This window comes from Salmo trutta, chromosome 27 (assembly GCF_901001165.1).
Source record: "Salmo trutta chromosome 27, fSalTru1.1, whole genome shotgun sequence".
NCBI classification, from domain to species: domain Eukaryota; kingdom Metazoa; phylum Chordata; class Actinopteri; order Salmoniformes; family Salmonidae; genus Salmo; species Salmo trutta.
The window spans coordinates 10,958,957-10,976,931 of NC_042983.1; the positions used below are offsets into that span (position 1 = coordinate 10,958,957).

A 17,975-nucleotide genomic window follows, 5' to 3' on the forward strand; every position below is an offset into this window, starting at 1 on the left:
GATAGAGGCAAGGCACGATGAGGTGCAAAATACATTTTATTCAGAGCTAATCTGTCCTGAGTGCCCTCCAAATGGGAATGTGTCTATTTGTTTGATTTATTCTATGCTAAACTTCCAATTTGAATGGCAGCTGATCTCTGTGAATGAAATCATCATATTTTGCATATCATCGTGCTTTTTCTCCTGTTGCTGGGCTCTTACTGCAAGGGCACACATGTGCAGACAGACAGTCAGACAGAGGCAGACAGACATTGAGAGACAGTGAGAGACAGTCAGACCGACAGACAGACAGAGACAGTCAGACTGACAGACAGACAGAGACAGTCAGACCGACCGACAGACCTATAGACAGACAGACAGACAGACAGAGGGAGTGAGAGACAGACAGACAGACAGAACATAATATTGCTGTGCTGCCATCACGTGGACATGAAGAGGTAACTGAACTGTGCTTTGAGTGATCGTTATTCTAGTTCCAAACTAACATGCTATAAGTAAAATTGACAAAAAAAATGTAAAAAAATGTTGATCATACCACAAATGATTTTCATTTTTAGCTTTTTATTTATCGCGCAACATAAAACAATATTGTGGGTTGTACCACATACACTATGTATTCACATAATACACCATACAGCTACAAAGAGAGACTGAACAAAAACAAAACAACTTTTTTACATACTGCGTACTTGACATGAAAAAATAGAACCAAGAACAATCTTTGAACTCAAAAAGGAATGTAGCTGCCAGTTGTGGTGTTTTGTTTGTTTTCTGTTTATTTGGGACAGGATTTAAGCTTGAGCCCAGCTTGAGAACTGAGTGCGGGGTATAAATTGTGGTAATATTTGTCTGTGTTTGTGAGAAATAGAAAAGGGGACAGAGAGGGGGGGAGGAAGAGACAGGGGGGGAGAAGGGAGAAGGAGAAAAGGATAGAGAGAGAGATGGAAAGTATGTGAGGAAATATGAGAGATGTGTAAGCAGTTAGTGAGTGTATAAGTACGTAAGAAAATAAGTGCATGAGGGAGAAAAATAGCGTGGGAGTACACAATTGTTCCAATATTGTTCCAATATTTTAACATTCTCCCCTCACCATTAAAATGTACAACATACCCAAAACAGTAATGTTTAATAGAATAGCTTTCGCACATACACTGCAACAAGTTTTCAATTAAGATAACAGTCTGTTCACTTCAATATAATATGATCATTCAATCCCCATACCAGTTAAAAGTACTTTATGGGGACAAGGATTAATAAAAGTGTATGTATGAAATGTGTGAGTGCTTCAATTCAACAGTTGTCTTTTTTTTTTTCACTGCCTTGAACATGAATGGGAAATTCCCATAAGATCAGCACCGGAGCAGTTCCCCATCCACTGAAACTGACATATTTCAAATAATAGTTCCTCTCATCATTCTAAGAGCTCTAAATAATATCAGTGATATAACCCCCCCTCCCCTCAACACACACACACTATTCCACGGGGGAGGGGGGGTGCGCACCATAGCACCAGCCTCCTTTGAGCATTTTTCTGTTATTTCCATCACGTCTTGAATAGAAATGTACAAAATTCATCTGAAGAATATAATGATCAGCACCCCTTATTACATACAGGTCATACATATGAATGAATCATTCTAACTGTGTGTGAATCATGCATTGTCGTTATTAAAGGGGGACTTTGTTCTAACAGTGAGAATAGAATACAATTGAAACAGGATCATGAGTAGTTGTGAGACAAAGGAACAGGCATATTTCCCCCCCCCCCCCCCCCCCAGTCCCTAAATTAGTCAAAGTCCTGTTGGTCATGTCTGTGACAATCTATGACAATGAACAAAAGACAATATTACAAACTATACTACCAGGTATTATCTGGTGTCTTCCAGTAATGCACTGTACCTTCCGTCTGGTACTACAAGTGTTAAGTTGTCATGGTTTTTCATTACGGTTACATCCTTTACTACTGTTATAATCACTATCATTGATAATAATAACCAACAACCACATTAAAAAATGAGTTACGGTGATGGCAACCTCTCACCTCATAGTCTAATACAATGAACCAGATAGATTGCTGGGGCTACACCTCACTAGAGTTCTCTCACACATTTCTGATGAGTTTGATTCTGCACCTGTTTGAATCTCGTGTTAAAAAACAAAACAAAAAAAAACTATTTTGAGCTCTATTCAATCCGTATTGTTGAAGCGTTACAGATTTCGTGATAGAAATGTAGTCATTTCCGATTTGAGCCGACACGTGATGCATTTAGCGTGAGTGCCGTCTCTTCCAACACCGAACCGTTGCGTTTAAATTTCAATTGGGCTTTACCACTGAATTTCTGCGATACGGATTGATTACAGAGCCCTTCGTTTAGCATTGGTTCTCAGAACGGATAGCTAGATATCATACTCAGGTTTATAAGCAGCCTGATTACTGATTAGGTCTATCTCTTCTCACGAAGGGGGACTGGTTGGTTGCTGTCAGAGGTATCGTGTAGTACAGTACTAATGAAATCCGGACAGCAGTATTGAGTATACATCTACAGACACAACAACACATTGGAAATCACTGTGTTGCTTTCTGCTGCTGAAGGCTGTCTGACAAACTGACTGGACTTAAAAGCCTGGAATCATTCATGATTTAGTCATTATCCCTCACCAGTTAAATAATCTTACCTAAATATTTTAAATATTTACATTTTTTTTATCTCTCCCCCCCCCAAAAAAAACAAAAAAACGAAGCTTCAAGTTGTCAATAATCTGTTATTTTTTCAAGATTAAAAGTGCTTTTATAAAATCTTTTCTTCTGTATGTACAATTTGTATTACCTATAAAAAAAACAAAAAACAATCATCATTATCATGTAATAAATAAGAATAAAAAAGTGGATTAAAATGAGTTTAGATAAGAGAGCACACAGGGAAGCTGTGGACTAATGTTTATCTTGTTTCTCTGTCCTCTGTGGTGCCTGTGTGTGTGTGTGTGTTTCTAGCTTTTTGCAACCATGACCAGTGTCTCTGCAACGTTGAGGTATAGAGAGCTCTATATCGACAACTTCATAAGCACCAGGGTTTTTCATCTCAGAAGTGAGCACCAAGCAGACTCTGGTTCTTGCACTTACTTACACACACGCACTTACACGTACGCACACACACACTTACACGCACGCACGCACGCACGCACGCACACACTTACACGCACGCACGCACGCACGCACGCACACACACACACGCACACACACACACACACACACACACACGCACGCACGCACACACACACACACACACACAGAGCTCAGAGCTGGATACAACATGCAGCGCTGCACTGAGTGAGGCCTCTAACAGGCTGAGGAGGATCTTAGTGCAATGTGGAAAAAAGATTCACAACCTCTTATAGCCCAGTCCACTGTGGTGCACATTAGATAGAGTCAGCTGGGGTTCAACCCACTGACTGCAACACTTGATGACTTAGGGCCAAATGCAGAGGCAGCCAGGATTGGTGAATACGTTTTTACTGGCTCTGTTGTGACAATGTATGCATAGAGACAAACCTAGCTCTGCTTCAAGACAACAAACAGCACCATGCAGAAGCAGGACTGACTGACTGAGCCCTTTGTGTGTCGACATGTGTAGAGAAAGCACCAGTGTGTGTTTAGGAGTGCATTTCTGTCCACACACTATTCCCATCAATGTCTCCGGTTTCAGGGTAAAGGCCTTGCGTGGCCCGTGCTGCCTGCGGTCATTGGAAGGACCAGACTTTAGCGGCCATGCTTCGGTGGTTTAAAGCAGTAAGGCATTGCTCTGTGCTGGCTGGATGACAAGAGCTTTGTGTGCGTGCGTGTGTCTGTGTGTATCAGTGCACCATTTTACAGGGGCTTACAGGGGAGTCATAGAACTGGAGGGATAGATCTCTCAACCAACACCTGAAGGATGATGAGGACTTCTACTGGCTGTTGTTCTACTCACTCTACGTCTATGCCATAAAATCACCCTTCCTTATATTCAGCATCTAGTGCCATGAAGAGTAGAGAAATGGAGTGACTGACATCCTCCCTGTGGAAAGGAGGAAGATCAACATGAAGCACCAATAGAGTGAGGTGGATTGGTAGGGTGAGAGTAACAATGAAGAGAGAAGAACCCTTCTCTTCACAGCAAGGCAGACAAGACAGGAGTTTAAAAAAGGCATGAGTTAGGGGACGTTGCTCAAAACCGGATGGTTCAGAGAAGTTTCTGTGGGTGGTGGCGTTTCTCTTCACTCTTTTGGTAATGATTAGTGATTCAAATGTTTAGAATTCTGTGCTGGAAAGACTGTCTCGAGGAGCCTTGCAGTGCTGAGAAAGGCCATTCTCCAAGTACAGTCACAAGAATGTCAAAGACCAAAGGAAAAACAACAAAGAAATGGGCAGATTTCCAGAAATATGGGAAAAAATAAAGATGGACTGAGAGACAGAACCCCTCGGTGAAAGACAAAACCAAAACCAATCACATCATTAATAACATTAATGACAAAACAACCATATCAACAACAAAAAAACAAATCAACTCAGCATCATAAAAATAACAATACCTGTAATAACAACATTGATAGTAACAATAGCAATCATAATAATATTGATAATAATAGTAATAATTAGGAGGATCATTAAAATTCTATGAAGAAGCAGAAGCGATGGAGTCCCCCCGCGGAGGAAAGAGGACGAGCACCACAGGCAGTGTGTCTGTATGGCCCAGGGTCTGGTCCAAACTGCTGCCTGACATGAGGTAAAAAAACAAACAAAACAAAAAGAGGAGTTAAACCAGTAGTCCCCCTCTTTCCAGCCCAGAGGAAACAGAGCAGGAAGAGAAGGAAGGGCTGAGACACTCCTCCCTGGCCTGCTCAGCCCTCTCTCCCTCCACCAGTCTGTGTCTGTGTGTCCATCCATCCTCACACAAAGTGGCTGTAGGGCCCGGTGAGGGTGGTAAAGGCGTAGGGGGATACAGTGATGGTAGAGGTGGTGTGTCGCGTGGGGGCCAGCCGCGTCACCGGCCCCTCTCTCTTGTCCGTGGTCTGGCCAGGCCCCGGGCTGGCCCCTGCTGCCGTGGCCCCCAATTTGCGTTTCTTCCCAGGTTTGATGTCGTCGTAGGGCAGCCCCAGTAGTGCTGCCTCCTGCTGCCTCTCTCTAGCCCGCTCCGCCAGCATCTTCATCTTGGCCTCCCAGATCCACTGGCCGTGGCACGGCTGGTTCATGTTCTTGTGCTGGTAGAACACTAGGGAGATGCGGGTGGGGTGAGAGCGGTCGGGCCTCTTGAGCGGTGTGGTGGCGTGCAGCTCGCGCCGGGCGCACTCAATCAGGATGGACCCGTGGGCGGGCGCCACCGCCACCCCTCCGATGCTGGGGTCCAAGAAGTTATGCTCGCTGTCCGACCACCGCTCTTCCTCCTCGAGGTTGTGAGGAGTCTCAGCCTGGGACTGTCCATCCGACTGCTGTAGGGCATCGGGGAACAAGCGTCCCTCTGGGGCCGGGGACGGTGTACCTGCCATAGAGCCTCCGGAAGACTTCCAGGCCTTCTCCTGGAGCCCCAAGGGGGTCGAGCCCCAACTCTCGCCCGCCTTGGACCACATCTTGTCGGGGAAGCCTCCGGCGGGACTGGGGCTGTAACCAGCAGGAACCATGCCCATGGGCCAAGCCTTAGGCTGAGGGCTGGAATCAGGGCTGTCCCAGTGGCGGGGGGTGCCGGGGTGTGAGGAGGCAAAGGGGGACGGGGGTATCTTTATGGAGGGGGACAGGGAGGGAGCAGGGGAGGCCATGGGTGTGTTTGGGCCATGGTAAGAGTTCCACTGCTGGGAGTATGGGGAGGGCTGTTGTGGGGGATGCTGATGCTGCTCTTGAGGGTATGGGGACTGGAAAGTCTGGTGAGGTCCCTGCTGGTGGAACTGCTGCTTGTCTGAAGTGAAGGGAGCCTCCGGGGGGCCTGGTGGTTGGAGGTTGCCTTCCCAACTGCTGGGCACCCTAATGCCGTTGGGCTTGTGCCCATGCCAGGGCCCTCCAGCAGCGCCAGGCTGTGGGGTGGTGCTGGGCGTGCTGGGACAGCTCTGGGCATTGACCCCCTTATAAACTGGCATATCTATGGGCTCCTGCTTGATGACGGGGGTCCCTCTGTGGGAGGGCTCTGAGGACACTGAGGAGGGACGTGATTGGTTGTAGTCAGTCTGGTGAGGGTGAGGGTAAGCGCTGCGTTGGTGTTGGTTGGCTGGGTCTCCGTGCTGCTGCTGCTCCAGGTGTCCTGGGCTGGAGTAGGAGTGAGCTAGCCTGGCCTGGAGGCTCTGAACGTCTGGCTTCTTGTCCACAGGACTGGGGGAAAACTTGGGACCCATGTGGTGCCAGGAGCCGTTGCAGCCCTCGTAAGTGAGCTCATGTGGGAAAAGTGTGCTAGGGTTGGGGGGGTAGTTGTAGTAGCCATAGGGCAGTGCTGCCGGTAGATTAGGGCGGTAGCCATTGACTGGGCCTGGTGGAGGTGGAAGTGCAGGGGGCTGGCCATTGGAAGAGAGGCCTCCCCGTGCGTAGTAGCCAGGGTGGGAGGGGTAGACGTGGTAGGGGTCAGCGGTTTGGGCAGGGTAGCCCTCCAGCTGACCATGGAAGGGCTGGAAGCGCTGGTCCACTGGCTCCTTCTTTATGGTGGGCTTCACCTCCTGCTTAGGGATGGCTGTGGAGGAGGGAACATAGAGGGGTGATAAGACTGGTAAGATCAAGCGGTTTTAATGGTTCACTTAGTTGGACTTTTGGGATTGATGGGTTTGATTCCTGCATGGGCTGCATACTGTAAGCTGACTAGCTATAGGTGTTAACTCTAGGTCAGTTTGGATTAAAGCATCTACTCTCGGGCTCCCCAACTGGTAGACCATATGTTCCGGCCCCCTGACCGTCCGTTCTAGAAAAATGATCCGTGATCTGCTCTATGACCACACTATTATCATCATACTGTAAAGCTGGTTGGAGTTTTGCTCACAATACTACAGTGATGGGTTTATTGTTATCATAAACCTCACAGCACTCATAAAGCCACTCTCCTACATGTTTATAGCAGAGTTCAGAGGTCATCTCACCTTTATTGCCATTCTGTCTGACAGGGGAGCCAGAATGCCGGACCTCCATCTTGATCCCGGGTTTCTCCGGCGTCTCTGTGGGCGTTGGCGGCTGCTGCTTGCCCTTCTTCTTCTCAGAGGCACGGTTCTTAGCGTCCAGGCGGCGCTGACGGCAGGACTTGGCACGCTCGGGCAGCTTGCGGACCTCACGGCGGAAGTTGTTGAGCACCTGAATGGCGCCTGTACGCATCTTTTGACGCTGGCCCTCCTCGCTGCCGAACTCGTCTGTGAGGTCGGCCTTGTAGAGGGGAAGTACATGGAGCTGCTCGTCCTCTGGGATCTCCCCCACCTTACGGTTGTCCTCTTTAGTCAGAGTGCACACCTGGGGGTGAACAGAGGGGTGTTAGCGTAGCGAGAGAGACAGGGTAACTGCTGTGTGTCGTACAGTCGTCCTGCACAACTTTCAAGTTTTATGTACGGTGATACACTGGCCAACAAAACGCTTACTTGCAGGTTCCTTCTCGACAATGCAACAAACAATAAGAAATAATAAAAGATTACAATATGAACATAAAGTAAATGGCTCAGTAGAATAGAATAAACATTTTAGCATAAGTATAATACAGGAAGTCACAATTTATAGTCCAGTATTTACACATGCTTTGTGGAAGGGGGGATTGGGGGGCAAGTGCACCTGAACCGTACGGGGGGGGGGGGGGGGGGGGTGGTAGGAATGGAGGAAGGGTTAGGGTGGGAGACCAGACACAGACTCACTGTCTGTTCTATCCTCATGTAGACCAGACACAGACTCTATACCACCCACCATATGCCCCTACACACCTACACACAGTGGATACATACAATGTCCACACAAAGAGAGGGAAAGAGCGAGAAAGGAGATTGACGAGAGAGTGACAGAGAGAGCGACAAAAAGAGAGAACGAGACAGAGGTAGAGGTAGGGCTGTGTGTCGTACCACAGTGCAGCCGTTGTAGAGGTTGTGCTGGTCCTTGTGGGCATGGGCACAGAAGTCCATGCAGGCGGTGACGCCGGAGAACGGCCGGCCTTCCTTCAGACCCAACCTGCAGTCTGTGGCTTTCGTCTCATTCTGGCACTGAGGGACAGGAGAGGGGACACAAGTTGGGTTAGCGTGGTTTTACTCTACAGACGTGACTTTTCATTGTGCACTTTTTGGAGGGAAGTCTACAAAGTACTTCTCCAGCAGAGTGTAAAATCACTGAGAGACACAGGGAATAGGATGGCATGTCCAGGAGCAACCTGTTACTGTACACAACATATCTAACACTTCAGCTTGTTTTGTTAACTTTCAGAGGAACCGTCTACTATTTAGAGTTCTGGTGCTGTTCTCAGTTAGGTGTACACTCTTAGAAAAAAGGGTTCGTCAGCTGTTCCCATAGGCGAACCGTTTTGGGTTCCATGTAGAAGCCTCTGTGGGAAGGGTCCTACAATGAACCCGAACGGGTTCTACATGGAACCAAAAAAGGGTTCTTCAAAGGGTTCTCCTATGGGGACAGCCGACGAACCCTTTTAGGCTCGAGAAGGCACCTTTTTTCCCCTAAGAGTGTAAGTGCAGGTAGGTGATGGTGGGTGAAAAGGCAGATGTTACCTGGTTACTGTAGGCCTGTGGGGCCAGCTGCTTGTACAGGGGAGCCACCTCAGTGGCCAGATCCTGGAAGTTATCCCTGAGTTGATCCTCCTAACATACACACAAAGACAGATACCCTGGTAGCTCAATCCCAGTGTTAGCTTAGTGTGGTGTGGTCAATAACAATCATTCTACACAGGTGGTAGGTAGTAACTGGACATAAAAGCAAGGAAGGGAGGCCTCTCTTGTCTGGGGAGGCTGCACAACCTTTTTCAAGTCTCAGTCGTACAGATATGGTACTACACATAGTCCCTTACCTCTTGGGGGTGGTCTCCTGTTAGTCTGAACTTGCGGGGTGTTTTGCTGCGGGCGTACTTGCAGCCGTTGAAGTACATGCTCCAGGAACAGCCGAAGGAGAAGGAAGCTCCACAGCTGTCGGGGTCCTTGCCTTGGCACGCGCACGTACGACTGCAGGCAGGCAGGGGGAGACAGAGAGCACCAACACGGTCGGCACCACTCACAACCCGATCAGACACTCACAAGGTAATGTTCATCGTTCAGAAAGAGAACGCCTCAGTGCGTAGAACGTCTATTGAAAATGATAATGAAGTAGTCTGCAGTCCATAAGTAGACTAACTTACTCATTTATTTTCGCGCACAGACGTTTTGTCTGAAAGCCTCCCTCAGTGGGCCATCTAAACATCTTTGCACTGCAGAGTTTACTGCTAATTTAAGAAGAATGTAAGCATATTCAGCAGACTCATTCGGGGTTCTGTGAATGTTTCCTGTCACTCACTCGTCGTTGAGTCCACAGCGGCGGCTAGTGGGGTTGCCGAACTGTGTGAGGGTGGCGGAGAGCTCTCGATAGAGCTTGTCGCCTAGCGCCCGGGGCACGCCCTCCCACGCCATGATGAGGATGATGATGAAGGCGTTGGGACAGTGGTGACCCATCCGGGGACGCACCAGACACAGCAACTTCTCTGTCTCACTGCCCCGACGAATCACCTGATAGGAGAGGGGGAAAGACAGAAAGGGGGGGGGGGGGGGGAGATGGCGAGAGAGAGAAAGGGAGAGGGAGAGAGAGCGAGCGCGAGAGAGAGAGAGAGCGAGCGAGAGAGAGAGAGGCTAAGATTGACACCTGTATTCTCCTCTACTCTATCAATAGTGTCTGTTGAGAAGCCATGAAACCATTAGCAGGGTGTCAAAGAGAGTGACAAGAGGTAGAGACCTCTAACGGGGAAGGAGAGGGATCAGGGAGACCCCCTACTGCTTTTCTGTCTGAGGGTGAGGCTGTGGTGTTTGTCTGCTACCATCTCCTCTGCTCTACTCCCTCTCATTTTCACTAATGTCTATTAGTATATAGATGAGAGAAAAAAAACACACGTGTGAAGTGTCTGTTTGGTTTTACAATGTCTGGTGTGTTGCTAAGAAATTGTTTGTGGTTAACCTACACTAGTGTGTTGTGTCAGCCCAAGGGCCAGTCTGTTTCTGCTACCGTGCCAACCCCCTGTCACTCATTGTCATGTTTGGCTTGGTAATGAGACCAATGGAGTTGGTTAGAGCACACACAGATCTGGGACCAGGTGTTGCCACACAGATCTGGGACCAGGTGTTGCCACACAGATCTGGGACCAGGTGTTGACACACAGATCTGGGACCAGGTGTTGTGGAGGGTTAGGCTTTGTTTGTTCTGTGAGAGGTAGGTTCAGTGTTTTATGTACTCACCCACTTGGCGATGGGACATCCCTGAGAGCTCTTGCCTTCCCGGCCGGTGTAGACTACCTTTTCAATACGGATAGCATCTCCCTTCTCTCCATACCTGCACCGAGACAGACAGCACAGTGTGAGTGTATACTGTATGTCTTCCTGAACACAACGGTTCAACTGTATTGTATTCAGTATAAAACGTTCACATCGTGCCTTAAAACACCCGTTAGCTGTGGTATATTAACTAAATATACCACCCCTCCTCTGGCATTTTATTGGTTAGTAAGCAAGTAGCCCATGTGCTTCTGCATGACCATAATGCAAATGTTTGAGAGTTGAAGGTGTCTTGTCAAACACAAAAACCACAAGCTGGCTGGCCAAGAGGAGTGTTTACAGGACGCCGTCGATATTCACAGAGGCGTGACAGTAGCAGCCAAAGTCCAACGTAATCTGACCAGAACATTGTTAGTCAGTGTGTCTGATGGAGAAAGAGAATGAAACCCCCCGAACCCTTCAGGGCCGTCCACACCAAGTGCGATAACGATAACGGTAATTATAACCATGTCCTTTTTTGTTTTTATCGTTCTAATTCAAGTGAACAGGGGCATTGGCGCTTCAATGATAACCACAAATAGAGTGGCGAGCGCTAACGAGAGCTACAGTTTGTCCCCGTCCCTCAGATGATAAAACGTTGACAACCAATCGAGAAACGTGTTCTGCTGAAGAGTTTGTTATTGGTTCTAGGTGTGCGCGGCTGCTTGGAACAGGAGAGAAGGCAAAGTGCACAGTAACGTTGCCTGAATAACTGGGCATGTGTGAGCATATTGGTGGCCACATTAATTACAGGACGACTTGGGAGAATGATCAACGTCAAACAGCGCATATCTGTACGAGAAGGCCATATTCTCCGATGGTATCTGTTAACGGAGATACAACCTGACAAAATACACACTATGACGAGCCTGCTACTGTGCCTTTCTGGACCTTGTAAACTGCAAAGAAAAGTCCCATTAGCCTACTGATCCAAATGGTTACATAATCAGGCCAAGGCTTTATGCAGTTGTTTCGGCATGAATCATTCAAAACAGGACGTTTGAGCAGTTACTCAAATTAGCACATGCATCACTGCAGTTTACAGTCCTACAGAATAATTGTGTACTCACTTGATACAATAATACAGTCCTCATTGCACTGTGTTGTTGTATCCCAGGTAGAATAATGTTCTTGTTTAAAAATGTAGAAGTAATCAATAGTGGAGCTCTGTGTGCCAGAGGGGACTTGCAGAGCGCAGCCTGGAGGAATGCACAGATTTATTTATTTGTCTTGCACTTTGACAGGTAAATATGTATAGCCCTACTATTTAGATAATGAATGGCCTAATATTTAGCTTCTTACTTCAGCTACAGAACTCTAGCCTTTCTCTTCCAGCTGTTCCAGTGCGCAATAGGCTATATGGCTACGGACGCGAGCCTCTCCACTATTCCCCTTCTCGTGAAATCGCAGGAAAAGCTATAGGACATTTCTTTAGCACTTTTTTATACGAGGCCTAATATCCTTTTGTGGAGAGAAGCAGGCTTGCTCTTGCTAAAATGTAAAATAGGCCTAGGGTAAATGAACTGTCAGGAAAAGTTAAGGAGAGAGAGAACGTTGGTGTGATCACTTTGGCCGGTTATGATACTATGGTTGCACTGGTGCATTGCAAATGGTTGCACAGGACATACAGAAAGATGAGCATAGTGGAAAAAAAGATCCAAGCGAATTGACAACCATAAAAAAATGGAAATCACTTGCAAACGACTTGAGCAACGAGGCAAGCAATGTCATGTAAAAGACGTGCAGGCTAAACAGCGTTTGTTGTAGAATTGCTACATTAATATACAAGTTTCAATATAATTTTTCATTTAAGTAATAGTTTAAATAGTACCCGCAAAACACCAGTCTCAACGTAAACAGTGAAGAGGCGACTCTGGGATGCTGGCCTTCTAGGCAGAGTTGCAAAGAAAAAGCCATATCTCAGACTGGCCAATGAAAAGAAAAGATTACGATGGGAAAAAGAACACAGACACTGGACAGAGGAACTCTGCCTAGATGGCCAGGATCCCGGAGTCGCCTCTTCACTGTTGACTGTTCACTGTTCACTGAGACTGATGTTTTGCAGGTACTATTTAATGAAGCTGCCAGTTGAGGACTTGTGAAGCATCTGTTTCTCAAACTAGACACTCTAATGTACTTGTCCTCTTGCTCAGTTGTGCACCGGGGCCTCCCACTCCTCTTTCTATTCTGGTTAGCCGAGTTTGCGCTGTTCTGTGAAGGGACTAGTACACAGCGTTGTACCAGATTTTCAGTTTCTTGGCAATTTCTCGCAAGGAAAAGCCTTCATTTCTCAGAACAAGAATAGAAATGCTGACGCTTTATTGCTTCTTTAATCAGAACATCAGTTTTCAGCTGTGCTCGTATAATTGCAAAAGGGTTTTCTAATGATAAATTGGCCTTTTAAAATGATAAACTTGGATTAGCTAACACAACGTGCCATTGGAACACAGGAGTGATGGTTGCTGATAATGGGCCTTTGTACGCCTATGTAGATATTCCATAAAAAATCTGCCGTTTCCAGCTACAATAGTCATTTACAACATTAACAAAGTCTACACTGTATTTCTGATCAAATTTATGTTATTTTAATGGACAAAAAAATAGCTTTTCTTTCAAAAACAAGGAAATTTCTATGTGACCCCAAACTTTTGAATTGTAGTGTATATATATATATATATTTTGGGGGGGAGGACATAAAAGAATGTAAAAACTCCCGGAATTCAGCGCCAAGTGATTTTACTTAAAAAAAATCTGTTGCCAAGTATTCCCCTGCATAATAGAGGTACGTGATCGTATACAAACGTAAGCAAGGTTTGAAATGATAATTATTATTTTTCCCCCCAATTTCGATCTTGTCTCATCGTTGCAACTCCCCAGCAGGCTCGGGAGGCGAAGGTTGAGTCATGTGTCCTCCAAAACATGACCCGGCTTCTTAACACCCACCCGCATAACCCGGAAGCCAGCCACACCAATGGCCAGGCTCGCCACTAGGAGTCGCTAGAGCGCGATTAACTAATTAAGGCCCACCCGGCCAAAACCCTCCCCTAACCCTGACGACGCTGGGCCAATTGCGCGCCGCCCTATGGGACTCCCGATCACGGCTGGTTGTGACTCAGCCTGGGATCGAAACCAGGTCTATAGTGAAGCCTCTAGCACTGCGATGTAGTTCCTTAAACCACTGCGCCACTCGGGAGGCCCCGAAATGATTATGTTTTAATCATTACCTGTTTGAGCTTCTTGCGGTCAATTTGCAAACGACAAATTATTTATTTAAATACGTTTTGGCCCCCTGACCATTTGCTGAAGAAAACAATCATCCCGCGGCTGAATCTAGTTGATGATCGCTGGCCTACAGCCTGCACTAGGATGCTTTGATCAGTTGATTGACAGGTGTACTACAGAACGATAAACTGTCCGCTGGTGAGGATGCTCGTCAACGTTTATAGTTACGTGTAATTCATCATTGTAGTTATCGTCATGTTGTAGATGGCCCTTACTCCAACCTTATACCTAACCCTTACTCCAACCTTAAACCTAACCCTTACTCTAACCTTAAACCTAACCCTTACTCCAACCTTAAACCTAACCCTTACTCCAACCTTAAACCATAACCCTAGCAAGCGGTTGCATATCAACATGTGCAGTTGATAATTTGTGGATAGTATGACCTAATCTGTTGATCATCTATAGGGAACTATCCAAATAAAGTGTAACCGCATCAGTGTGCCTTGGCTTGGTATATGTGTATGTGCCTGGTTAGGTTCTGGCGCGTGTGTCTCTCGCTGCACAATGTGTAGAGAGATGTGGTTGGGTAAGCTACCAGCATAACTCAGATGTTCCTTCTTCCCTGTGTATCATACCTGTCATGTTGATAACGTCACCTCTGACCGGGTCTATCGTGGTGGGACACGTGGCTTTGTCCTTAATGGGAACTCATTCACCAATCATCAGCCGGTCAAAGTGTGTTGGCTCGGCCTCCACAGGGGTGGGCCAATGGGGTCAGAGGTGGGTCAGGGGTCAGGAGGAGACTATGGAGGGCTTTAGTTCTTACGTCATCTCTCAAACAAAGAAGGCTCTCCCTCCTCTCCTCACCTATTCCCCCCCCCCCCCCCATCCATCCTGATGAGTCTCTGGTCTATAGAAACAGTCCTCTGTCAATATAATGGCCAGTCACTCTCGGCCCCGGTCCCCTATACAACAATGTGTGGGACCCAACCTAAGCAGCCCCCCATGTTTAGTCAATGAAAACTCAGTTGAGATTTGCGTAAGTATTAGGATACATGGTAAATGTGATTGTTTCCATTCCCTAGTTTCACGTTACCATTCTCCCAAGAGGAATTCTGAAACTGAATCTATCCATTCCCTAGTTTCACGTTACCATTCTCCCAAGAGGAATTCTGAAACTGAATCTATCCATTCCCTAGTTTCACGTTACCATTCTCCCAAGAGGAATTCTGAAACTGAATCTATCCATTCCCTAATGCAAAGGTACTCGGTTTGATTCTCATTCTCTCTCATATATATATATATACATACATACATACATACATACATACATACATACATACATACCTCTCTTTCTCTGTCTCACTCCCTCCCTCCCTCTCTGTCTCCTCCACCCATCTCTCCCTACCTCTCCTTTCTTTGTCTCTTCCCCTCATCTCTCCCTACCTCTCCTCTCTCTGTCTCTTCCCCTCATCTCTCCCTACCTCTCCTCTCTCTGTCTCTTCCTCTTATCTCTCCCTACCTCTCCTCTCTGTCTCTTCCTCTCATCTCTCCCTACCTCTCTCCTATCCTCTCTCTATGCCTAGCCCTCTTCTCTGTTTGGTCTGATCTGCTGATGCGGTTATTTCCTGTTCCTCCTATTGGATTCTGGGTCAGGGATTCCCTGGGGACAGGATCACAGGAGTGTTAAGGGGAGGGGAGAGGGAGAGTAGGAGGACAGAAGCACTGGGGAGAGAGAGCAAAATAGAGGGAGGCATGGAGAGAGAGAGGGAAGAAAAGACAGTGATGCTAGCTCACAGCTGTGAGAGAGTTTGATGCCAATACTCTTGTTCATAGGCAGAGGAGAGGAGAGAAGGAATGGAGAGGGGGGAAGGGAGGGGGCGAAGGGGAGAGAAAGGGAGAGAGAGGGAGATGGGGAGCGAGAGGGAGAAGGAGAAGGGGAGAGAAAGGGAGCGAGCGAGAACGAGAGGGAGCGAGAAGGGGAGAGAGAGGGAGCGAGAGAGGGAGAAGAGGAGTGAAAGGAAGAGAGAGGGAGATGGGGAGAGAGGGGGAGAGAGAGAGAGAAGGAGAAGGAGAGAGAAAGGGAGGGAGTGGGAGAGAGAGAAGGGGAAAGGGAGACAGAGAAGGAGAAAGGGAGAGGAGAGGGAGAAGGGGCAAGACAGGGAGAGAGAGGGAGAAGGGGCGAGACAGGGAGAGAGAGCGAGAGGGGGAGAGAGAGGAAGAGGGGATAGGAGAGAAGGAGGAAGAGGGAAAGGGAGAATGAGAGAGGGAGAGAGAGACTGAAAAGAGGACAGCTAGCTCTGCTCTAGGTGAATCAGGAGACTGCCATTGCGAGTTGCGTGGCTGTAATCTAGGGGGCAAAAAAAATCCCTGGACAAGCACACTAGCTACAACAGTATTTTGTAGTGTTTCCTCCACCCACCCATCAATTTCAGTCCATGCTCCATGCTCCCTGCCTTATCTAGAGGGAAATACTAGTATGCATCATACTCCTATGGTTTCTGAGTTATTTCAGTCTATGTCAGTCTCTTCTCTAACAGGTATCAAGTATGCTCCAGAAGTCTCACCTGGTCTCCATCAGGTCTCGTATGGAGGCCACAGTGGGCCCAGAGCCCAAGTGATTGTAGTACGGACCCTCATCCTTCTCTAGGATTTGCTCTGTAAGGAGAGAGAGAGAGAGAGAGAGAGAGAGAGAGAGAGAGAGAGTGAGTGTTACAGACAGAGTTCACAATGCAGTCCAAATTCAACCACCATTTTTACTTCCACACAATAGTATTTGGATGATTTGGATGAGTGCAGGACAGTTCTGTGACATTGCAGGTATCAGAAGCAGTAGTGCCCAATTATTCAGATCTAAATAGCCATGGAAACAACGTGTAACCATAGATTGGTGTGACTGAAGCCAGATGTAAAACCACACACACTTCCTGTATCCTGTGACTGACTATGACAGGGGAATAGTAGTGAGCTTCTGAATACAGGGAGAGTCTGGGTGGGGACACTAAAGTAGAAACAAGAGTGTTTGAGAGAGCGAATGAGTCAGTGTGTGTGTGTGTGTGTGTGCGTGCGTGCGTGTGTGTGTGTAAGAAGGAAAGCTAGAGTATGAGAGAGTGTATCTGAGGTCACATTCCTGTGACAGTGCAGGGAGGAACCAAGGCAAGGCGTGGTCAGAGAGAAGCAGGAAATACTACACAGGACTACTGGCCTAAATAGTGTGTGAGAAAATAGTTGTGTGAGGGGGAGTAGTGGTTCCATGTTTGGAATCAGCAGAGTAGAGGGATTTGTAAAACTATGCTTGCTTCTCTGAGAGTGAGAGAAAGACAGAGAGAGGTTCGGTGAACGAGAGGAATGAATGAGTCAATGTGTGGGTGTGTGAGGGAGTCGGGTTACACATGGGGTGTTTCCGTGTGGTGTTGACAGGGAAGTGTGTAAATAGGCTTCACTTTGGAGACCCGTTGTCTGGTGGCCTTTTCTCTTAGTAACAGCCTTACAGCACACGGCATAGCAAGTGTTCCCTGCAGCTGCTCTCTCTCTCTCTCTATGTCTTCCTTCTCTCCCTCCCTGTGATCCCTGGTCAAAAGTAGTGCACTAAATAGGGTACGCAAATAATAGTGCACATTTGGGAAGCGGGCCGAGAGGCCGTGTGCCACTTTGCCAGACGTAGACAGAGTGGCCTGCTCTGTGCTGTCTGCCAGCCAGACCAACACAATGGACTCCTTCTCGTGTTGTATCACTCTCACCGTTTCCCTCTGAACCTTGCACTGTAGCTGACTGGAGAGTAGAGGCGCGGGACACACAAGCCTGCAACACACTCACCTCGGCAACACACAATCCGGCAACACAAACACTCCGGCTGGCAACACACACATTCTCAGACACACTCATGTGATGTTCAGAGAGAGGAGCTGGAGCAGAAGTGACTGGGCCACTTGATGTATACCTCTTGATAAACTGGGTGGTTGGTGCCCTGAATGCTGATTTGCTGACAGCCGTGGTATATCAGACCGTATACCCCGGGTATGACAAAACGTTTATTTTTACTGCTCTAATTACGTTGGTAACCAGTTAATAATGGCAATAAGGCTAAGGGGCTGTGTCCAGGCACTCCGCGTTGCGTCGTGCTTAAGAACAGCCCTTAGACGTGGTATATTGTCCATATTCCACACCCCCTCGGGCCTTATCGCTTAAATATACCTGCTGCTGCCCGCTGTATAGCATCAGCTGCTGCTGCCCGCTGTATAGCATCAGCCACTGCTGTACAGTATATTTCTTGTTTTCTAGTA

The 17,975-nt window shown here is 47.4% G+C and overlaps 1 protein-coding gene across 2 annotated transcripts in view; it reads right to left on the reverse strand.

Annotated features, from left to right (window-relative positions):
* Positions 1-3,495: 3,495 nt before the first annotated feature.
* The window catches only part of LOC115164298 (methylcytosine dioxygenase tet3), a 42,565-nt gene continuing 28,085 nt past the window's right edge, over positions 3,496-17,975 (reverse strand). For both annotated transcript variants that reach the window (XM_029716625.1, XM_029716626.1), the window contains 8 exons: positions 16,260-16,350; positions 10,393-10,486; positions 9,464-9,672; positions 8,985-9,135; positions 8,689-8,778; positions 8,038-8,175; positions 7,084-7,444; positions 3,496-6,683 (listed from right to left, as the gene is read on the reverse strand). In XM_029716625.1, coding sequence (XP_029572485.1) covers positions 4,924-6,683; positions 7,084-7,444; positions 8,038-8,175; positions 8,689-8,778; positions 8,985-9,135; positions 9,464-9,672; positions 10,393-10,486; positions 16,260-16,350 — 2,894 coding nt within the window. In that variant the 3' untranslated portion in view covers positions 3,496-4,923. The remainder of the gene's footprint in view (positions 6,684-7,083; positions 7,445-8,037; positions 8,176-8,688; positions 8,779-8,984; positions 9,136-9,463; positions 9,673-10,392; positions 10,487-16,259; positions 16,351-17,975) is intronic.